The following is a 24,552-nucleotide window of genomic DNA, read 5'->3' as shown; positions in this document are numbered from 1 at the left end:
ACAACAGATCTGACTTAAGGGGGTATTTTCGGACACCAAGATGACTTCCTCTGGATTCCTGCCACATAAAATAACTCTATCCCAAATAGCTCTGGACATGCCACCATCCATACAGCACAAGGATATTTAAATACTGGAATTTAGCTGGTTATGGTTGAGCTTGAATGCTGACTTAAACACAAGTGTTTTTTAAATGCTGAAAGAATTAGATACTAGAGTTCTAGAAATCAAATATGAAATTAGCTAGAAGTTCAGTAACAATATATAATAAACAAAACATATATACTGGTATCTAACTTACCAAGAAGAATGTTTACTAGTTTAGGTCTATCATTATTTTACTGACCTGTTTAAAAGAAGTTAGAACAAAATAAATCTATAGAGTTGATCTAAGTATTAGTGAATGGAAAGTACTGCTGCTTGAAGCATTCTATTATATTGAGAAAATATACACACCTCTAACTGGGAAGCTTAACTGCTGTAAAGTTGATGCACTTATACAGTAACCAATTTGGGGCTCATAGGCGATGGTATCTAGACATTCATTCCAATCTTGTACATTAGTAACAGGACAATCCTGTAGATGGGTGACAAGGTCTCCCACAAAAAGGCCTCGGGGTCCAATGGCAGGTGAGTCCTTGGGAAGAGAGCAGAACCAAATCAGATAATGTGTGAAGACAAACTATGCTTAATCTGAGCAAATAACAGTTAAAGACAATGAGCTAATTAAACAGAATATTTTGAATAACGCAGAAAATAATCCAGCTCTGAATCTAAGATTTATAGTCCTAGAAAATAAACAAAATAATACCCAGCAATTAGTTATTTTCCTACTTTGCTAAGATTTTTAATTTTTTGCAAGTGAAAAACAAACAAAACCCACTTGCTAACAGTTAAGATTAAAATGATAAAGTTTTTTCCAAACTGCTAATTAAAATTTTTTTTGTGAAAGTAGTCATCAGGACTACTTCATTTTCCTGTATCGTTAGTGGATGAAATTATGAGACAAGTCCTTATCTAAAGACAGTCACAAATATGCACACACTATCAGCATAATGAATGTGTGAGCCAGTTGCTCACAGAGGTGATTTTCCTCTTCCCAAAGTGTGAACAGAACACTTGATACCACCAGAGTCTACGGGAGTGAAATACAGAGTTGAAGACATTAACAAACTCCCACAAAATGTTCTGGCTGGCTAGCCTAGGCCTCATCTTTCTTATTTCTTAGGAGTAAAGACATTTGATTCAAAAGCAGAGTTATAAAAATAAACAGTAAAGGTAAATGATGCATTTTATCAATAAACTACAGGTAGAAAATCTTGATATTATCTTTGTAACTCAGAACAGAAACTATTTTCAGCATTTTAAAACAGCCAATGTGCTTCACTAAACTATTTCTTCTATTTAAAAGGATTACAATAATTTCTTCAGGACAAACTGAGCATTCTGTATACGAGAAGAACTTGAGTAAAAGTTCCTGACATAAAATGCCAAGTATGACATCACAAAATCTGGTGAAAGAATACCCCAAATAATCTATTATTTACCTCAGCAACTTCAGTGATAAGCACCCCGACTCCAGTGTAGTAAAACGGCAAGAGGATTACAGGGAGGAGAACAAGAGCTAAAATACCCAGGAGTGCAAGGACGAAATTATGCCAGATACCTGAAAAAAGAGAAAAAAAGGAATAAGCTCAACCAGGGGTAGGAGAGATACCATTCCAAGTATCTGTACTTCATAGCACCTAGGCATTTGGATCAAATAGTAAAGTAACCAGAAGAAGCTGTGAGGTAGATAGATTTACTTATTAGTAGTACAGCAGACAGATGTACAGTTAAGAGGCTTCTTCCATTTCAGATACTGAAATCTAAATGAGCATGTTAATATAACACTAGGAAGACTACATGCTAATATGATTTAACACTATTAGAATCTACAGTCTTACATATATACCTCTATTACATATAGAGAGGTATGTGTGTATATAAATACATATATAATTAATAGAGTATCTTCTACTTACTACACCCGGTTTTCAGAAAATGCATACATATTATTTGAAACATACTTGTGATCTTTGAAAGGAACTTCAGAGCTACCAAATAAAAGTTAAGATGAAGTAAAAAACATTCTTGTTCAACTGACGTATGCATCTTACATTGACTATAACTCTCCACCACATATACAGAAATGATTAGGGGAACCCCACGGTGCACTGGAGCCTGCTTGCCACAGCTGACTGTGCATCTTTCACTAACTCCTCCTTCAGGGACTTCAGCTTGGTGCCTTGAAATTGGCCAGGGTAGGAATATTTACATCACAGGAATCAGCAAATGCTACATACCAGAGCTCCCCACCCTCCCCTCCAGAGCCAGGTGTTCACTAGATAACCCCCTACGCTCCATCCTTCCCTTCTTCTACAGCAGTTTTTCTCATGGGGCAGAGTGAGGGCACTATCAGCTTTTTGAGCAGTGCTATTAGTTCTGTAGGTCTGTCCCTTACAATACAGGATATACAGCATTCCTGACTCCATCCTCTGAATGACACTAGTGCTCTCCAGTCACCAAGACAACCAATGCTCACCCCAACCCACACATTCTGAACATCCCCAGGAGGATGACAGCACCAGTGGTTAAGAACCAATGTTCTACAGTGACAGAAATGTAACTTAAATACATCTCCCAGACTCTCAGGAAGGTTAGTATGGCCATATGACTGCGTTTTGGCCAACAGAATGTTAGTGGACGTGATAGGGATTGTCATACTGGCTGGAATGTAGCTATGATGGAGCTAAATCTGACTCCATGACATAGAAGCTGCATGTTGGGAATAGCACAGCTAAGACAGAAAGAGCCTGAGTCCCTCAAATCATAGAATTATCCTATCAGCGCTGAACTACTTACATTTGCAGTGTTTTATGACTGTTTAAGTCACCATTATTTTTAGCTATTACAGCATCCAGATATTTAGCTAATACATGTTCCATGTACCATATTCACACTGTAAGATGTTCCTCTAGTCCAGGACACATTGGGCAAAAAATCTCTTCTGCTCTATACACAGAGAGATTTTCTAAAAACACCAATGGCATCAAGCTATTTACCAGAAACTGTATTTTGCTTTTCTATTTACATATTTTGGATCTTTTCTTTATCCACACATTCATATCCAACCCATTTCTTATATCCACCAGAGTCATCCAGTTTTTAAAAAAACATACTTACTTATTCGTAAGGTTCCCTACTAATGACCACTTAGGCTGTTTTAACTTTTTCATACAGTACTGCAACGAACAGCTTTGCTCATATTGTTACGCATCTAATTAAGTATGCATCTGTGAGGGTATGGAAAACCACACAGAAAGGGAACTGCTCGGTCAAAAACTATGTGCATTAAAATTGACCTCCAGTGAATCTGCATTGTGTTCTCATAACTGGCATATGTTTAGCCATCCTCTAAACACTGGACGCTATCATAATTTTTGACTTTACCATCTGCTAGGTGAAGAGTCAAGTCTTTGTCTTGATTTCGACTTAATTATGAGTGAGCTTGTATATTTTTCATGTTTATTAAATAGCTATTTGTATTTCTTAACATTATTTATTTATTTATTTATTTATTTATTTATTTATTTATTTTTTGGGGGGAGGTAATTAAGTTTACTTATTGAGGAGGTACTGGGGATTGAACCCAGGGCCTCATGCATGCTAAGCATGCATTATGCCACTTGAGCTATACTCTTCCCCTGTATTTCTTTTGTATAAGAATTGCCTACTTCTATCCATTGTCAGTTTACATTTTTTGACTGGGTTGTCTTTTTTTAAAACTAATTTATATGTATTATTGGTTGTAATATATACATTGAGAAATTTGGTCTTGTTTAAGAGATATTATAACTTCTTCCCTCTAGCTTGTTGCTTGGCTTGGTTTATAGTTTTGCCTATATAGACATTTTAAATTTTGGTGCGGTCAAATGGTTCTTTTGTATTAAGCTTTTCCCAAGCATAATATTATAAAAGACACTCACCTGTGTTTTCTTGGCAGTTCAAGATTATAGATGACACCTGTTTTCTTGTACTGCTTTCATAGCATCATTAAAAAAAATTAAAACAAAAAAACTAATTCTTTCACCCACTGGAATTTAGTGAAACTAATTTAGGAATACAGCTATACCACACTGTCCCCCAACCCCGTGTCCCCCACCTCCTTCTGTTAGTCTCAATACAATTTCACAAAATAATCCATCCCCACTGAATAGATTTGCCACCATTACCATGTACTATATTCACCTTTCCCCTCAACTCCTCAGGATGGAACAATCCACTAGGACTGCCTAAAAGCTTGCACCTTCTTTCTCCATTATCAGGATACCACCATACAACCCTGACTTTTCCCATCCAAGCAACAGTTAGAGGGGCACACAGCAGCACTGATTCTTTGACTCTCTGGGAAGCCTCCTATCTGCTCAGGGATGCAACTGCTATCAGACCTCCCTGCTAGATTCCAGATTTGCCCATGGTGGCTAAGTGGCAATGGCCGTGCCTTTCTTTCCTTATTTAAACAACCTTTTGTTCATTAATGATTTATGTGTAAGTATACTAAATAAATATTTGTTACAATTCTTACTTTCTTTAGAGCAGGGTTTCTCAACAGTAGCACTACTGGCATTTGGGGCCAGGTAATTCTTTGTTATGGGGAACTGTCTTTTGCATTGTAAAATGTTTAGCAGCATCCCTGGCCTCTATCCACCAGATGCCAGTGGCAACCCCCAACCTCATTTTCTCTATCTTCTAGCTATAGCATTTATATAGGCAAGCTTTTTTCTTTCTTTCTTTAGAACAGCTATTTTATTTTTGCTTTTTCTATTACAAGTGATGTACGTACCAAGTGTTAAAAGGTCAATACATACACAATATATTCTACAACTGAGCACCACTCTCTAGCTCAACAGGCAAAGAAATCATACTAAACAACAGCACCTGGCAGTATTTGGGGGCAATAAAAAGACGAAACTAGGTTTAAATTGACTATTACATCACACATCTAATATTCAATACTACATAATCCAAAGCAGCTAAAAGATAGTATGCAAAATGTGTCAATATCAAAGAATATAACCAAAATTAAGATAGCAAAAAGACTATATAACGTTTTTAAACAGTAAATACTTTAAGTATGCATGTAACCATTCATTCTTTTAAAACCAATCTGCAAAGTTATCAACCTCCAGAAAAACCGTATCAAGAATTACTAAACATATTCCTAAAAGTATAAACATGAACATTTAGAAAATACAGAACTTTAAAAAAACTGTAAGCAATATGTGAACTTCATATTTAAAAGAATGTGAAAAGAAGTCCCATTTTTCATACAGTTGTATAAAGAACTGTCTTTTGATGTGAGTGAGGTTCATGAATTATCCTCCTGTTGGGACCAAACATTACAAAAACACGTTTTTCAAACGGTATTTCAGAACAAGACAGAGCATCTTAACAGTATTATTTCATATAAAGAATTATTTTTTTAACCTTTTAATTTTACTTTTACTACTCTATCAAAACCTGACCCTTAGATGTATAAGAATCATTAAAAAAAATTCTTTCCTAGAAACATTATACGAAAAAGGCATTTTTATTTCCAATCACATTCCTGGAAGATGCTTTTTGAGCTTGAGCAGGGTCTTCTCTCCGTTTCACTGGCTCTTCTTATTCTTAACGTGTGTTAAGATATGAGACTTCAGGTTGGTTGACTGAGCAAACTTCCTATTGCAACAATCGAAGGGGCACACGAAGGGCTTCTCTCCCGTATGGATTCGCACGTGTGTACGCAAATTGAAATCTAGGGAAAAGCGTTTTCCGCAGCCTTCGAAGGTGCACTGAAAAGGCTTCTCTCCAGTATGCACCAGTTGATGTCGTTTTAGTTTCGAGCTCTCAACAAAAGCTTTGCCACACTCTGCACATACGTGGACTCTGGGACCATGGGTGTGCAGATGTTTTCTCATTGCAGAGTTATCCCTGAACATCTTCATGCAGCCTTTGTGAGGGCAAGCTATTGTTCTCGGAGTCTCGTCTTTGGTATTTTGGGGCTTCATTCGAGTAAATTCTGCCAGTTGTTTGGGATCTGAGAAGTCGACGCCAGGGATTCCTTCAGGAGGAAGTTTCTTCTCGGTCATGTTCTCTGAAAAATTGGGAGCCGGGTGCTCCTCAGTCTGTCCAGTCTTAAGGTCTGTGTTATTGTTGGCAGACCACATGGTGACAGAGAACTCGCCCTCCAGGGTTTTGATCGACACCTGCTTCTGCTCCCACTTCTTGGTGACTACCTTGGAGCTGCTTGCCGCCTCGGCCTTGCTGCCGGCGCAACTCTTTTTACCGCTGGGCTTCTTGCCTTGGCTGCTGCGGGTCCGGCTGTGGCTGTGGGCCGAGGACGATGCAGAGGCTGCCAGGGAAGCCAAGGTCTGCTGGAAGGCGTCATCGTCGACCGGGATGAGTATCTGGTTCTCCACATTGCCGGCCTGCAGGTTATCGGACTCGAAATAGCCCACCACCTCCTCCTGCGTTTGCACCATGATCATTTCCTGGTCGTGGTCCCCTGGGTTTGGGCTGCTGATAACGAGAGGCTGCAGCGCCATCAGAGGCAGCTGGTGGTGACCGCCGTGGACCCAACTGCCGCTGATATCCTCACACCCCTCGATCGATTCCAACGCCATGGTCTCCACAGGGATTGTCTCCACAGGGATGGTCTCCACAGGGATAGTCTCCATATGGATCTGGCGCAGCTCCACAATATTTGTAGACATCTCCGAGTTTTCTGTGGTGATGTAGAAAGTGTCGTTTGAGGCCATGCTGACGGCTCTTCAGAGGCTCTGGCTACTGAGCAGCGACTGAGTGACCAGAAGGCCGTGGAAAAGAAAGGCTGTAGGAAAACCACGAGCTCCAGAGAAAGGTGCGGGCGGTTGTGGTGGTGGACGAGAAAGACGCGGAAGACGCGGGAAGACGCCGGAAGACGCCGCAGACGCGGGTGTTTCTGGGTGCGCCTTGCGCATGCGCTTCTGGGCACCCTGCGCATGCGCCCCCCCACCCCCGCTGGGGCGCCCTAGCCGAGCGCGCGCCCCGGTTCATGCGCCTGTGCAGGCGCGAGCCGCCCCGCCCCTGTGCACCTCTTCGCTCAGTGTGCCAAGCTATTGTTTTTTTGAAATCGGTAACCAGGCTCTACAGAATTTTTCTATATTTCATTTACATTGATTTTCTTGTCCTTCCCCTACCCGCCACCAGGTATAACAATATGTGGGGTGGGGGGGTGGGGGAGCCTACTCCTTTCTAATGTTTATGCTTTTTTCTTCTTATGTAATTACACTGACCCACATTTACATACCATTTAATAATAGTATCACTGATAGTGGGATTGCTTGTCTTGTCTTTTAATAGGAATGGTTCTAAGTGTCATACCATTAGGACGTATCCAGCCATTTCTACTTTTACTACACATTTTTTTTTTAGCCATTAATGGAGGTTGAATTTTCTTAAATACTCATTTCAGTATCTGCTGAGATGAGGATTTTTTCCCCCTAAGGGCAACGTTTACCACATGCAAATAAGATTTCCTAATGTTGAGCCATCCTTGCATTGTTTAGATACATCAGCTGTAGAATTTTTTTTGTGCTTTACAAGATGCTTTATCAGTGTTACACTGGCTTTAAAAAAAAAATCTTACTTTCCTTCTCTACGTGACCTGGAAAGCTTGTACCAAATTGGAATTAAAAAGAAAAATCCTTTCCTTCAAGATATGAAAGAATTCCACCTATGAACATTCTTTAACTTTCTTAATTTCTCCTTCTTAATTTCTTAACTTTCTTAATTTCTCCTAATTACCCTGTTTAGAACTTTTTTTCTGTCTCCTCTGGGATTAATTTAGGCTATTAAAAAATTATCCAGCTTTTTGAGAAGTTTTTGCAGAGATGAACAAAAAACACTTTTATAATTGTTTTAATTTTCTCTGTATCAGTTGTCATTCCCCAATCTGATTGCTAGTTCTGTCCGTAGATGCTTTCTCCATTGTTTAATCTTTTCTGTTCTTCAAAGAACTCTTGGATTTAACAGCCCTATTTTTCTTTTTTCTAATTTATTATTTTCTGCCTATACCCATACTAAATACATCATTGCCTACCTACTTTATAGTTCTTTTCTCACTTCTTCACTTGACTGCTTAACTGATTTATTTCTTATTTCATAACAACAGCCTAAGACAGTGAATTTTCCTTTTAGCAAAACTTTACACATTATTTCACTACCATTTTTAAACATACTGAAATTATGGTTTTGAATCAAATTAGTCAATTTTTATAAATTTCATGGACACTTGAAAAGAAATTATCATGGTAGAGGGTCCGACATAACTGATTTTTTTATCTTGCTAATTAGAGCTTCAATAAACTTTTTCATACCTATGTGCCATGTGTTGACAAATGAGAAGAGCCTCCTTTATTACATTTGTGTTTTTAACTTGTACTTTTTCCATTTTTGTTTTGATGGCTTATTACTTCATTCAGTAAGAGACTCAACGATTACATTTTCATTGTGGATTACACTCCCTATGATTATTAACTGGCCTCATGTCTAATGTAATGCTTTAGTCATATTTTCATGATATGTTCTGGTCATTTTAAAATAATTCATGTTAAAAAAAGAAGAAACTGGAGTGGAAATTATTTTGCTCTACTACTTCTGAGAGACTTACAAGCTGAATTTATCAACCAAAAGGTGAGGTATTTTCATTTGTGATAGAAGTACTTCCCATAAAACCACTAAACACACAGATTAACAAAGAAATTAAAGTCTGTTACCTGCACAAAATATCCTTAGCTGCTGGACTGGTGATATAAGTTGCAAATGAGTGGTGAACAGATCAACAAATGCTCCAGGATAAATAATGAAGAGAAAAATCCCAAAGCCATTAAATCGAACTTGTTCCCTAAGAAATCATATAAGAAAAAGGAATTTACTACTAGTATTGCATTTTTTCAAATTAATAATGCATGTAATCTTAAAACTTCCAACTGTAATTCAAATTCTGACTTAAAAAACAAGTCTCTCTGAACAGACAAAAAGTCATATATGATATATATTTATTTCATTGTAATTTTATAATAGCATATAGATTTGGTTATCAGTGAAACTATATTTTGTAAAAAGGGGCACTCTGAAATAGACATAAAACTTCAAAATTTTTAGAAACTGACATGCTGAGAAAATAATTTGAAATCAGTCACATATATGAAGAAATAGTTAATATCTCTATGAGCAACTAAATGAAAAACACTTTTATCGTTTACTCTGAATTATTTTCAGAGAAGGACACAGTAGAAAATAGAATTCAAGTAAATTATCTAGATATTTATATTTGTTTTAGCTATTATAAAGATAGAGGTTTATCTAAGTGTATGCCGGTTGAATGTTAAAATAAGTACATTTAAAAATGCATAATGCTCAGATTGTCCTTGAGAGAACTATTCATTCTTTAAAATGGAATTACACTTCATAGCCTCGTAAGACCGAACAGCTACTCTAAAAAAAGCATCACCTAAATATACTGTGCTGTCAGTTAGCATTAAATATATAAGATGACTGTATAATTCACCTTTTCTTGGCAGTTGGGATTTTGTAAAAAATTACCCAAATTATTTCACAAACATATTGTGATTAAACTGTTAAAAACAATGCTTTGTATATGTAAAACCCTAAAAGCTGAAGTGCTAAAAAAGTGAAAACAAAGATGAAAGATTAAAAAAAAAAGTAGCCGTCCACTTAAACCACCACACGGCAAACCTGTGTAACAGTATATGCTCTGTCAAGATGAGGGTTTATTGCCAGTCAATAGACTCTTGTTCATAAGCAACTGGAAAGTAATAAGAAGTGATTAAATCTTCTCCTCTAAAACCTTTTATCTGATCCACACACCCAAAGGATAAAACACATTCCCATCAGTATGTGAGTTCATTATAGCAGTGGGAATAAAGGGGAATCGTGATTCACTTTCTCCTCCATCACAATTTTCAGGTTTAGGAGACTTTAAAATGCTCAGGTATAATTACAATGATACATTTGGGTAGTCAAGACAAGAACAGGGCATGATACTTGTACCAAGTCCCAGGTCTCATCCTCCCTTATCTTCTTCCGCTTGGTTTTCTAGATAGGCTACATTTGTTAACGAACCCAGAGCTTTCAGTGTTCTTGCTGTAGCCAGCAGAGGCCATGAGTAGAAGCAGGAAAGTATTTCAGATGATGAGCCAAAGAAAGTACTAAGAAGGCAGGTAGGTAGGCTTTGAGTGCAGTGGTTATTCTGATCCAATGATGAATAGAAAGATTAGGTTTCAGGATTAGATGAAAATACTGAAGCACCATGAGGATATAACCATGCTGGCAAAGGACAAAGGATAGAAAGATCCAGATTATAGATGTGCATAGTTAACTGGGCATATTCATCAATATATTAATCTCCTCTATAAAAGAGAAGGCACCTTAAAATAATAATGGTAGATATGCACTGGGCAGCATCCACAGAAAGAAAAAGTATCAAATATAGCAGATTTTAGTAGTAAGTCCAACTAAATGAAAAGCATCTTTGTATGGAGTAGAAAGAGACAGGTAAATATCATTACCTGATAGCTGCTATTCCATGTCCAATTTCATGTACGACACCACTAATGAGGACTGCAGCAAAGAAGTAGGTCAGTTGGTTGACGGGTAAATTTATACCAGGAACCTGTTCATAGACACAATGAATACACACTTGGGTACCAAGAGACCACGATGTTCACTCTGTATTAAAACTTAAACTTCCAAACTGAATGTTCTGTAAACTAAAAATAATATGAATACCAATGATCCACTTCTCAATTTCTATCACAATAAAAATAAAAACACCAGTCAGTTTTTTGAATGAGGTGGTTTTTGAACTAAGCACACCAGTCTAAAGAGAACAGGAAACACCAGGTTAAAAAGTTGAAACGTTAGCTTCCTGAAGTCTTTACCATGGGAAAGAATTATGGACCCTGGCCAAGTGCCAGGGAAGGCAGAGTGACAGTGAAGGAGTCAGCAGCTGATCCACCCTCAAGGGCTGGAAGCCTGGTCTGGGAATTCTTATTACAATTCCTAGTCCTTCCTCTGAAGTGTTATTGCAAGGTTCTAAGTACTTATGCGAGTAATACAGGATGTCCCCACCCCTCCTCAATGAGTTTCATTTTAGTATTATCCAGTTGTATGAGAGCTGATAATTAAAGGCAGTGTAATAAAGTGCCTTACTAGTATGGGAGCACCATGCCCTCTATTTCATCAGTCTGTCTAATACACTGGTCAGCAAAATGGTATCAAAGTGATATATAAATATTATATTAAAATTGAAATTTAATGCAGAAAGTAAGGCATTTGGACCATACAGACATGTTAAGGGCCAATAAAGAAGCCTTGCAATCATGTGCTCCTGACTGTTGTGCGTGTAAGTTTGCTATTGTAAGGGCTGCACAGTAAAATATTTTTAGCTACTTAAGAATCTTCCTGTAAGGTAAATAATCATTACCAAGTTATGTCATCTGTTAAAAAGAGATTCTATAAATTAGGCTAAGTGGGGACACCAGGCATCATTATCCACTTACTTACTGAGCATCTATTTCTCACAATCCAGGCAGTGGGACCCTAAAGGTATCCTTCTGGAGGAAAGTCCTTTCTTTTATTAATTGTTATTTTAAATTAATTATAAAATATGTTTAAAGTAGGGAAACTGGAAAACTCAAAGAAAAGTAGAAACCTATAATCCTGCTCCACAAACACAAAACAAAAAACAGTTCTCAGTGTTTTAATATATGTCCTTCCAGTCTTCTCATGTACACATAAAAATTATACTTTTATTATAAATATGGTTCTGAAACCTGCCCCTTTCACTTAATAATATCACAAACATTTTCCCATGAGTATTTTCTGGTTCAAAATGATTTTTAATAGCTGCATTGTATTCCACGGAATATACTGTTGGGCATTTAATTGTTTTAAAGATTTCTATTCTTATAAATACTGTGATAAACATATTTGGATATATATACACAAATATTTGGGGGGAGTAAACTTAGACAAGTATGGTTGGTTCAGGCTCTGGAGACACATCACGTGGATTTGTTGTTTTGGCTCCATCAATAACTAGCTAAGGGATGTTGCGGAAGTTTGGATTATTCCTCCAACACTTCAATTTCCTCATCATAAAAATGGAAATAATGAAATTTACATGAAAGGGTAATTCTGAAGATTACAAGAGATAATCCTGGTCAATTGTTTAACATTATGCCTAACAGAGAGGGTAACAAATACTATTACACACAAAATTTAAAGGACTTTGATACATATCAAACTGTTCTCTGAAAGACCCTTCCATAACCTTGGGCAAGCTCATTTTATTCAAATCTGCAATTTGAGAGGAATAGAAAGCATCATATTGTTTGATTTATAGTTCTTTGATGATTATTAAGCTGAACTTTCCTGCTACTTTTTGACCACCGATAGATCTTTTGTGAGTAGCCTATTCATGACTTGCCTATTTTTTCTCCTAGAATATTCATGTTTTTCTTATTGTCTGTAAGATCATTTCAAATATCAATTATCAGTCCTCTGTGATACATGTCACAGATGTATTCTCATCATTTTGCCTTTTATTTCTAGTTTTTTGATATACAAAATTTTATGTAGTCAAATCTATCAATATTCATGGTTCCTGCCATTAGTATTATGCATATGTCTTTCCCATTCTGTGTTCATATAAGCAGAAACCTACTTGTTTTTCTTTTAGGGTCTTTTATGATTTCATGTTTTAATTGTAATTCAATTGGAATTTATTTTTGTGTATAACAAAGGAATTTCACTTTTAAGCCTTTTTTAGTAACTGAAGAGGAGATCCAAACCATGCTGCTTGAATGGCTTTCTAAATTCATTAATTCCAAGTGTCCTTTCTCTAGCTATGGAACTAGTTTTCAAAGTCATTATTTTTAATGTATGCATACTATTTCATTCACTGAGAATCCCCTAATTTAACCATTTCTCCAATTATATATTGTGGTTGTTTCCAATTCTTCATAATAATAAAAATTAGGATAGAGTTGATGAATACTATTTTTTCTATATTTGGAAGTGTTCCCTTAAGCTAGAGTTCCAGATATGGAAGTAAATGGTCAAAGGCTATGGACATTTTTATGATGCTCATTATGTGAAGTTCTCTTTACCCAGACCCTACTAAGCAGTTCTTTTCAAGAACATCACTGTACCTTTTTCTACACATCTGCTCCATTCCCATGTTGTCAGTCACCTGTCTATTCAAATCTGTAGTTTCCTTTTCTCTGACCTCTCTCTAAACTTAAGATTAATTCTCACAAATTCCCTCTATATTACAAAGTATCCAGGTTACCTTACCTTTATTTCAAATAAATCAGTAGGCTTGATCCAATAGGATACTGATTCCTTCTCTTTATTATTTCAATGGATGTAATAATGAGATAAGGTAAGGATGTGAGTGTGTGACTATACCAACAGATGGTAGGTCTTATTTGCTGGCAACCATACTCAACTGCCCATCTGTTTTGGCCATGATCACACAGGGTATTAGATGTACCAGAATACTGATCTCTCAATAACACAGAGTGCCAGGTTTTTGAGAATTAATACTGAATGAAGCTGTAGGGAATTATAGAGTAAACAGAAAGTATGTTCTCCAAGCTGCAAGAGCTCATGTCAGGAGATAAAATAAACTTATACAAAAATATGCAGGGTAGACTACAGAAGGCAGCTGACTTCTTAATGGTTCCAAAGCTTGGCTCTCCTAACAGAGTCAATATTTTTGTGAGCTCTATGAATAAGCTGAAAAGCAAACAGAAGAAATAATTTATTCTCTAAACAACACTTTGCCATTCAGGCAACGATTTTTTTTTTTAGATATAACACCAAAAGCACAAAAAACAAAAGTAGCAAAAAATCAAAAAATGGGACTACATCAAACTCAAAAGCTTCTACACAGCAAAAGAAACAATCAATAGCAGCCTACAGAATGGGAGAAAAATTTCTGCAAACCATATATTGGATAAGGGGTGAATATCCAAAATATATAAAGAACCAACACAACTTAATAATAAACAAATAAAACTCCGAAACAATCTGATTAAAAAATGGCCAGAAGAACTAAATAGACATTTTTCCAAAGGGGACATCAAAATGGCCAAAAGGCACGGGAAAAGGTGCTCAACATCACTAATCATCAGGGAAATGTCAATCAAAACCACAATGAGACACCACCTCACACCTGTTAAAATGGCTATTGTCAAAAACAAAAGAGACAGCACAGGTAGTGGCGAGGATGTGGTGGAAAGGGAGCCCTTATACACTGTTGGTGGAAATATAAATTAGTTCAACCACTATAGAAAGCAATATGAAGGTTCCTCAAAAAACTAAAAATAGATCTAACATATGATTCATCAATTCCACTTCTGGGTATATAACCAAAGGAAATGAAAACAGGATTTTGACAAGATATATGCACATCCATGCTTATCACAGCATTATTCATGATAGCCAAGATTATGGAAACAATCCAAATGCCCACTAAAAGATGAATGGATAAAAACAATGTGGCACATATATATACACAATGGAATATTATTCAGCCATGAGAAAGGAAGATATCCTGCCATTGGCAACAACATGGATAGACCTTAAACACATTATGCAAAGTGAAATAGTCAGAGAAAGACAAGTACTGTATGATATCATTTATATGTAGAATCTAAAAAAGTCAAACCTGTTGTTGAAAAGCAGTAAAATGGTGGTTACCAGGAGATGGGGGGTTAAGAGTGACAGTGTCTAAGGGTACAAGTTGAAATGAGTAGTAGATAAGCCACAGAGATCTAATGCACAGTATAATGTGTATAGTAAAAAATACTGTACTATTATGACATAATTTGGTAACTATTGCTCCAGGGGCAATCATATTACAATATATAAATGTAACAAAGTAACACGCTGTACATCTTAAATTTACAAATTCTAACGTCAAGTTTATCAAATAAAAAATTAATTAAAAAAACTTGTTACACTAAAAAAGAAAAACTACTTGCCCCTGCCCCCAATTTTGCCATTCTAATCCTAGCAGGCAGACAGGCCAGTGATATTTCCTGCAAGCCTGCTTCTTTTTCTACTGGCAAACAATAACCAATCATGCAGCCTGAGAGTCACCCTAAATTCTTCCTTCTCTCTCCAGCATCACATTCAATTAATCACTGAGGTCTGAGAACTCTACTCTAAAAGATCCGCTAAATCTAGCCCCTTCAATTCTTCTTACCACTAATTTAGTTTAGATCTTTATTGCTTCTAACATGAATTATTCCAAATGCCCTCTTAAATGGTCTCCCCATCTTCAGTGAAACCCTACTCCAGTCCATTTTGAACAGACACGTTATCTACAGAAAAAAATCAAAACTTCTTAGAATGGCCCTTCATAATCCAGACCCTACCTATATCTCCAATCTTATCTCCTACACTGTATACCTTTACCATACACCTCTTAGACACAGGTCAAAGTTACTTGAGAATTCCTTGAGGAATTGTTGGTCTTTCTTAAGAAAGTAGAGCATAATGTGCATAGGTTCTGAGGTCAGTGGTGGGTGAGTGATGGACCCACCATTTACTAGAAGTGACTGCAGGCAAGTGACTTAACATCTCTGTGCCTTGGTTTTCTCATCTGTGAATCAGGGATAATAATAATACTTACCTCCAGATTGCTATAAGAATAAAATAGGTACAAAAACTTCACATGGGAAACACTGTATATTAACTAGATTTAATTATTAGTATTATTATTCCCTCTGCCTTTCCATGTTATATGCTCCCTCTGTTACTGGCATGCTCAACAGCCATCTTCCTTTCCCAGGGTATGTGGACTCTCTTCACCCTTCCCTTCTTCTCTACTCTCTTCCCAGTGCCAGGCACACTTCAGCATGCCTTCTCTTTGTTTCTGCAACTTTGTACTCTGTCCAACTGTAGTACAATCATAGCAGCTCTCCCTCTAGACTGAAAGCTCTATGAATGCTAGGATTGGATATTGTTTCCCAAATATGCAAGACTCAGCACAAGGCCAGTAGGCAGAATACACTCCATAAATGACTGCTGAAGAAATAAATCATCTCTTCTGAGGCCTTACCCACCTGAATCCTTTTAACCTCTAAGAAAGAGCTATTACTATAGGAGAGATTCTTTATTTTTCTCTACAAATGACTTGTAATTTTCCCACAGTGATCCAGTTAGTAGAGGCCACAAAGAGATGAGCTAAAAAAAAAAACAACGAACAACTCTCACCCTTGAGTAAACATTTTTCCAAAAAGACATACAGATGGCTAACAGGCACATGAAAAGATGTTCAGTATTGCTAACTATCAGAGAAATGCAAATCAAAACCACAATGAGGTATCACATCACACCAGTCAGAATGGCCATCATTAAAATGTCTACAAATAAGAAATGCTGGAGAGGATGTGGAGAAAAGGGAATCCTGGTACACTGTTGGTGGGAATGTAAACTGGTGCAGCCACTAGGGAAAACAGTATGGAGGTTCCTTAAAAAAACTAAAAACAGAACTACCATGTGATCCAGCAATTCCACTCCTGGGTATATAGCCAAAAAAACCCCAAAAACACTAATTCGAAAAGATACATGCACCCCAGAGTTTATAGCAGGACTATTTACAATAGCCAAGACATGGATACAACCTAAGTGTTTATCAACAGACGACTGGAAAAAAAAAAAAAGATGACTGGATTAAGAAAATGTGATGTATACACGCGCACGCGAACACGCGCGCGTGCGCACACATACACACACACACACACACACACACACACACAATGGAACATTACTGAGCCATAAAAAAGAATGAAATACTACTATCTGCAGCAACATGGATGAACCTAGAGAGCATTATGCTTAGTGAAATAAGTCAGACAGAGAAAGACAAAACATTGTATGATATCACTTATATGTAGAATCTAAAAAATAATACAAATGAATGTATATGCAAAGCAGAAACAGACTCAGACACAGAAACTTGTGCTTGCTAAAGGGTAAAAGGAAGGGGGGAGGGACAAATTAGGGGTATTAACAGATATAAACTACTACATATAAAGCAGGTAATCAACAAGGATACACTGTATAGCATAGGGAATTATACTCATCTTGTAATAACTTACAATGGAATATAATCTACAAAAATACTGAATCACTAGGCTGTATACCTGAAACTAACACAATACTGTAAATCAACTATACTTCAGTTAAAAAGAAAATCTGTCACTAACTCAAATAGTCCATTCCATTAATAAGAACATGATTAAAAACAATGTCAATGACTCATGGAAATGGAAACTATTAATGTAAAAAATTTAAAATAAGTTAGTGAGTGATAAAGCACCCCTTCAAACTCTGGAGACATGAATTGATACGGTATAGGTCTACAAATTGTACTTAAAGCAGGAATTAGTATAAATAGCTTACAGTCAAAGTAGTACAACTCAGCACATTATTCTTCACATCAAGAAATGACAGTGACCATTCAAAACGTCTTTTACCTTTAATTGAAAGGGTATTATTGGTTAGAGTCTGAAAGCCATGAAGAGAAAAGGGGAACACTTTGCATAGGATTAAGATGCAATTTATTTATACATCATAGATATCTTAAATCGGCATGCTTATTCTTTCACAGTAACAATCATTTAACACCTCAAGAAGACAACATGAATTAAATCAAATACCTGGAGTGGTCCATTTGTTCTATTACTACTTCTACTATTACTACTATATATTGTAACAATTCTTTGCTATATTCTTACTAATGATTTTGTTTAAGAAAGTAATTTGAGATATTGTGAGACTTTTAATTTACTTTCATATTTATATTATGGATAGGAGTTAACGCTATCCAGAGGAAATAGATGTTTCAACAAAGCTACTTAAAGCAACAAGAAGGCACTTACCACGACTTGCAGCACCTGTTCGTTGTGAAGTGAGGAAGAGGAGGAGGAAGAGGAAGAGGATGAAGAGGAGGAAGAAGAAGAGGAGGAAGAGGAAGAAGAGGAAGAGGAAGAGGAAGAGGGAGAGTCAGCCATCATTTGTGCTAAAGTCTGCATCAGCGTTTTCCCCAGTAGAAAAAAAGAGCTGAACATGGCAATTACGCCAAACACCATTCCAAAATTGAACCTGTCAAGAGGAAAACGTTACATAAATGTACAATTCCTCACAATCCATGGACTAACAAATTTATCAACCAGCCACATTTCATAGCTTCAAAACAGTGTCCAAAAATTTCAATAACTCTGCTTCTTTGTCCTACCTGTACTTCAGATACTTGACTGAAGCACAGGCACCAGTCTCTCTAAGTAGTTCTTAAATTCTGGAAATTGCAATTCTCTCAAAACTGAACAGGCTGAAGATTGTTCCCAATAAAAAGTTTGTTTCCTCTCGTATTTTTTGCTCACTTACATAGCAGTTTGTTTGTTTGTTTGTTTGTTTTTGTTTTTTGAGAAGTTGAGTATTTTATTAAACTGTTTCTTATTTTCCTGCAAGGCTGTTGCTTCACTGTATAAAAATAGCACCAGCAAACACAGTATATTGCAAAATTAAGATAGTATTGTTTGTTCTTCGTCTGACACGGTATAACTAACAAAAACTTTTCTCAGTTAAGTATTTTCACCCAAATCCAGGGATGGATGTAAGCAAGTTACAATATTATATAAGGCTTAGGATGACAATGTTACCCTTGAATTACATACTTTTTCTAACTGTAACTAATTTTACCACAGATAATTTCAGGAATTCTGAATGTTGTAACTGGAGCCTACCCTAAAAATCATAGGGTGCTGTGAAAAAGATGCATAGTATTTATCTGATGCCATTAGTTAAGGGGTATTTTTCTTCTGGTAACATTGTTTCAAGTAGTTTCTTTTACTAAAAGCTGCTTTTTAAAAATCTGTCCACCACTTATTTAAGACAACTATGCTAGATTAAGTTGTTTCAAACTAGTTTATTTAAGGGTTCCATTTTCACTCTTCAGTAGATTTTATGTATTGCTTATGTTCTTCTTCACTCATTAGTTCATCTAGTTCTGAAGGATTACTGAGTGTCATCTTGATCAGCCAACCACCTTCATAACAAGATTTGTTAACAAGTCCTGGATTTTCTGCTAGAGCTTCATTAATTCCAGTAACTTCTCCTGATAGAGGAGAATAGAGTTCACTAGCAGCTTTCACACTTTCCAAAGCACCAGACTCCTCTTGTCTGTTCAATTTTGTCCCAACTTCAGGCAGACTACAGTAAACATCATCTCCCAACGCTTCCTGTGCAAAATTACTGATTCCCACTGTTGCAACACCGTTTTCTGTCGTTATCCATTCATGTTTGTTAATTTACGCACGGAGAGCAGAGCCGGGCCGGCGCGTGCCTGCAGCCCGCAGGGTGCGGCGGGCGCAGAGACGGCGCGCAGGCTGCAGACCGCGGCCCGCACGCTCCCTGTGGCTAGCGCCGTGTTCGCAGGGGTGCCTACATAGCATTGTTTTGATCTTATTCTCATGTAGTTATGAAAGCTCTTTTGACATCAGAGACATCCATTCGTTTTCATCTACCAATTCAATTGTTTGCATTTTATTTTAGCTAAATTATGTAATAAGCTTAAATATTAATATGGTAAGACTTCATAGTTTCTTCTACTGTTTTAATAATTAGAAGTTACCCTTCTATAGTTGGAAATAATCTATTATATTTTCTAACTTTTTGATAAGTTATGTTTTTCAAGAAACTTGTCCATTTCATCTAAATTGTCGAATTTATAATAGGCACAGCACTGTTCACCATAGGTTCATATTTTTAAAAATGAGTCCACAGAATCTATAGTAATGTTCTTTTTTCTCAATTCTGATTTTTAGTAATTTTGTCTTCTTTTTTCCTTGATCAGTCACGGTAAGGGTTTATCAATTTTATTAATCTTTTCAAAGACCAACTTTTGGCTTTTGCTGATTTTCTCTACCATATACTTTCTATTTCACTGATTTCTGTTCTTATCTTTATTATTTCTCTCTAGTTTGTTTGCTTTATTGTTACATTTTCTGCTTTTAATGATCTATTTGTTTACATCTAGCTCTACTGCACTTGAAGCTCAATTTTTAACAAAAAGTTATTTAGACAAAGGCCTCCTACTCCGTTACTAGAAATTCTGTCAACTACAGAACCTATCAGTTTCTAGGGTGTGCCAGAGATCACTGTAAATCCCCAACCATAAACACCATAAACTGATTTAAAATTTTTTTTTAAACTAAAGGGATATGTCTGGCATGGCCAGGGGGCTCCAGGACCCTGCTGCTGCAATCTTGCTGGCCACTTTCCCTCATACACCTTACTGAATGTTAAATATTTTTAATATCCTTCCCCTGGAGGAGTATTACAGAAGTATAGGGGAAAGCCTAAAGACTTCTGGGAGTCCTATGACTCCCAGGGCCCTTGTTTCTATGTGTGATGATGGGGGAGAGAACTTTCCAGGATTATTTTCCTGGTGGAAAATGCTCCATATGTTTTTTGCTTTTCTATTGGTGTATAACTTACACAGGAAAATGCACAAGTCTTAAGTGTATAGTGCACTGAATTTTTACATATGTGCACCCATGCATGTATCCACCACCCAGAACAAGACACAGCCCTGATTTTGAATATATGCAAAAACACAATGAAGCAATCCCATAAATTTATATAAAGTCAGAAAGTTTTTATATTGCCAACATTTGAAAACTCAGTAAATTGAAAATGATGGAAATAGTTCACTTAAGAAGCATTTCTCATGATCACAATGACTAATCTAAACCAAAAAGAGAAAACAAAGAATACCACTGGTAAAGCATCCTCGCTTTCCGCCGTCCCCAACTGTAAAAGGCACGATTGAAAATAGCAGTCTGCCATCTTATGTGAAAAGGGGAGATGCTCAATCCGTTGTTTTCCAGCCAGTCTTCATAAGAATGCTTAAAATACACAGATGACTAAGAGAGAAAGAAAAGTTCCACATCACTCAATTTTGAAGAACAATTTATAATGATTAAGAAAAGAAAAAAAGAAGTATTTTCTACAGGAAAGCAAGATAGTGACTGACCAAATGCTTATAATTTTAAAGCTTTATGTTTATTCTTCAGGATATTAAACTAAGTGTCTTGGACTAGCTGGTCTGCTGAGGTTAGGGTTTGGCAAACTATGGCCCCTGGGCCACAAAAAAGTTTGCTGACCTTTTGCTTAGAACAGCATTGTCCAACAGAAATATAATGTGAGCTACAAATGTAAGCCACATATGTAATTTTAAAATCTCTAATAGCTGAGGTTAAAAAAGCAAACAAAAAGAGATTAACTTAAATACATTTTAAACTCAAATGATCCAAGATAGTCATTCAACATGTAATAAATATAATTATTGAAATACTTCACAATCTGTTCATTTACTTATGCAGAGTCTCTGAAATTCAGTGTCAGCTTTACCCTTATAGCACATCTCAATTCAGACTAGCCCTGTCTCAAATGCTAGATGGCCACATGTGCTAGTGGCTACCATAGTGGGCAGCACAGGTCTAGAAGGCTTGTTACCATAGGTCTTGTGCTGTAATTTAAAAAGATCCCCAGCCAGTCCAACAGAGGGAATGGGTTAGTTGGAATCAGGGCTTTCTATACTCTTCTAAGCAACAACCCTAAGAAATTTGGCTGAATTTGATCATGTAAAAGTACAAAACTTATCTAACCTCATCCTGGTCTCAGTAATTTCTTACATTCTTCAGGGTTGGGGGGGATAGCTGCTTATACATAGCCTAACAAGAGTTTTATCTTTAGGGAAGTTTGAAGTCTTTGAGTAATGTAGGATTTTGGATAACGCAAGCCTGTTATATATCTTTACTGCCACCGACCTCTTTTACCTCAGTTTCAGCACAGTAAGTATTTTGTTATACAGATGTTCATCTATTTGAGAAAATTTTGTCTTTAGAAGGATATTTCAGCCCTATCAGTCATAAAAAATGACCTGAGTCTGAATATAGGTATCTGTTTGCCTTTAGATCTATAATGTTCTCTGCTCTCAGTCTTCAGGTAAAGCTTTTAAAACCTGTTTGTTTTCCAGAACTTGGAAAAGTGACACACCTCTTACTGAGGAAATCCTAGACAAACTAAGGGTGGAAGAGCAGACCATGATGGATGCAGAGAAGGTGCAGGCTCCTAAAAAATCTCGAGGTCTCTCCATTCCCAGGCAGATACTCTGAATGAGAGTTAGGTCTTTTGTTTAAGGAATAATGCTCTCCTAAGGAGCTAGGGGCTGTATGGAAATTTAAGTGACATCCTGATGGAAACTGTTCACTTAACAAGCATTTCTCATGATCACAATAACTAATTTAAACCAAAAAGCCTGATCACTTCACACACCGGACCAGAGACTATGAAGGTTTGAAAAATTCGGTTTATTTTGGATTTCTGTCACATATGCAACATGAAGAAATCATATGGCTTTGTTTCTTCTAAACAACAAAATCACTGTTTAAATAAGCAATGGCCTGTACTGCTTATGACATGCTAAACACCATGCCAAGTATGTGCAGAGGAAGCAGCTGGGAATTTTATGAGGATGCAGATTCTGATTCTGCAGGTCAGGAATGAGGCCTGAATTCTACGTTTCTGACAAGCTCCCAGATGATGTAAGTACTGCTGGTCTTTGAATCTCAGGTTGAGTAGCAAGGCTCTATATGGATGAATGAATGTAATCCTCTCTATCATCTCAGGAGATTACCCCTATTTTAAAGAAGAAAAAATGGAGGCACAGAGAGTAATTTGCCCAAGGACGCAAGAAAGTGGTCCTTAGGAAGTGGCAGAGACCAGCTCTTGCTCTAAGGACTCTACTGTATACTCTCCTCACTTTGCAAGTTTAAATGCAATAAAGCACCATAAGTATCCTTTCATTTTACTGTTAAACCTAAAACAATACTAAACTACAGTATTCTATTTAAAACAGTATTCATAACATAAGGGTTTTGCTATTCATAACTGTAATTTTTATTAAACATTTGAGAATTTATATGATTTTATTCCACACATACAATATTCCCACCACCAATATTTAATTCCAAAAGACTGCTTGAAGCATGCGGTCAGACAATTGTTCGTATTTGCTACCCTTCCCAAATAACTTAAGAATGGACAGCGCACCGAGGGGGGGTGTGTGTGGGGTGGGGTGTGTGTGTGTGTGTGTCGGGGAGAGGTGGGGGACTAAGGGGGGTTGGTGTGAAGAAGCAGGGTTCAGAGTGCAAATTAGAATACGAGTAGTCAGAAACTAGTTACCTAAATCCTCGCTACTTGAGTATGCTACTTTGAAGTACGGTGTGTAGACTAGCACCACTGGTAGCACTTGGGAACTGGTTAGAAATGCATAAGTTTAGGCCCCACCCCCAAACCGGCAGAATCAGAATGTGCATTTTAACCGGAATCCCAGATGATCGTACGCACTTTAAAGTTTGAGACCACTGATCTAAATCACAGCTTGATTTAGATTCATTCCAATACCAAAGTCTGTGGAGGGTCGTGGCCTTAAGGACAACGAGGGCAAACAACGCCTTTCCCAAGCGGACATTTTCATTTCCTCCCTGGTGCAATGCCGCGGGGTTTGGCAGGGCCCCGGCCCTCCTGAGCCCACTACCGGCGCCTCCCGGGCAGGACCCGAAGGCTGCGGGACCTGCACCGCCCGCGCAATTCGACTGCGGCAGCTGCGCAGGCCGCCACACCCCTCCCGCGGCCCGCCGCGCTTTATTTACTCCACGGGACAGCGCGCCACGCGGAAGGCCGCACGTGGGTACCCGCCGCACGGCTTCCAGCTTGGGAGGCACGAGGCAGGGGCAGAGAAAAGGCCTCGGGCCTTGCGCCCCGGCCCTGGGCGCCGCGGGCTTGGGGCTTCGGCCCGAGGCCCTCACCTTTAGCACCAAGTCGGTCAGGTAGACGGCAGTCCAGCCGCCCACCACCACCACCACCAGCGACACCGGAATCATGGCAGAGGCGGAGGCAGCGTGGGGAAGGCGAGCCCGGGTGTCCTCCCTGCGAGCCACAACCAGCCGACCGCGCGGCGCCTATAGCCCCAACATCTGCGCAGGAACCAAGCGGCCACCGGCTCCTTTCTCGTAGTGGCGTCGTTCCCTTCCGGATCCTTCCGGTGGAACACACGGACCGCTTGTGTGGACCGGAAGAGGGCGCGGGGGCTTATTTTCTCGGGACACTCGGGCGCCGCTGTCTAGGTATCAGCTCGACTGCGGCTGCCAGGCCTCTAGCGATTTCTTAGGCTTTGGCCCTCCCTGCTGTCCGGTCTGTTCTCTCCGGTTCTGGTCTGGGGGTTGCTGTTCCTTTTTAATCTAATGAGGGTTTGGGGTCATCTGAAGTAATAATCATCTCCGCCACCCAGACGCTGTCATAGATATCCAGATTTAAGTT

The 24,552-nt window shown here is 37.9% G+C and overlaps 2 protein-coding genes and 1 pseudogene across 4 annotated transcripts in view; all 3 read right to left on the bottom strand.

Moving 5' to 3' along the window:
• The window catches only part of MBTPS2 (membrane bound transcription factor peptidase, site 2), a 33,213-nt gene extending 8,955 nt beyond the window's left edge, over positions 1–24,258 (bottom strand). For 2 of the 3 annotated variants that reach the window (XR_006720175.2, XM_010970300.3), the window contains exons 1-7: positions 24,042–24,256; positions 20,944–21,092; positions 18,048–18,270; positions 10,656–10,759; positions 8,841–8,968; positions 1,548–1,666; positions 457–637 (exon numbers count right to left, since the gene is read on the bottom strand). Coding sequence is in view for 1 of the 3 variants with exons in the window: in XM_010970300.3 (XP_010968602.2) it covers positions 457–637; positions 1,548–1,666; positions 8,841–8,968; positions 10,656–10,759; positions 18,048–18,270; positions 20,944–21,092; positions 24,042–24,116 (979 nt within the window). In the remaining 2 variants the exon portion in view is untranslated. Of the gene's footprint in view, positions 1–456; positions 638–1,547; positions 1,667–8,840; positions 8,969–10,655; positions 10,760–18,047; positions 18,271–20,943; positions 21,093–24,041 lie in introns of all 3 variants that reach the window. The other variant, XR_012504828.1, reaches the window with a different exon arrangement.
• On the bottom strand, positions 1,679–8,830 carry YY2 (YY2 transcription factor). Its single transcript, XM_010970298.3, has one exon. It carries the CDS (start codon positions 6,840–6,842, stop codon positions 5,694–5,696), a length of 1,149 nt encoding a protein of 382 aa, XP_010968600.1. The 5' UTR covers positions 6,843–8,830; the 3' UTR covers positions 1,679–5,693.
• On the bottom strand, positions 18,290–20,913 carry LOC141576430 (glycine cleavage system H protein, mitochondrial-like; annotated as a pseudogene).
• Positions 24,259–24,552: the final 294 nt, after the last annotated feature.

This window comes from Camelus bactrianus, chromosome X, assembly GCF_048773025.1.
Source record: "Camelus bactrianus isolate YW-2024 breed Bactrian camel chromosome X, ASM4877302v1, whole genome shotgun sequence".
Classification (NCBI taxonomy): domain Eukaryota; kingdom Metazoa; phylum Chordata; class Mammalia; order Artiodactyla; family Camelidae; genus Camelus; species Camelus bactrianus.
This window is presented reverse-complemented; position numbering and strand designations above follow the sequence as displayed.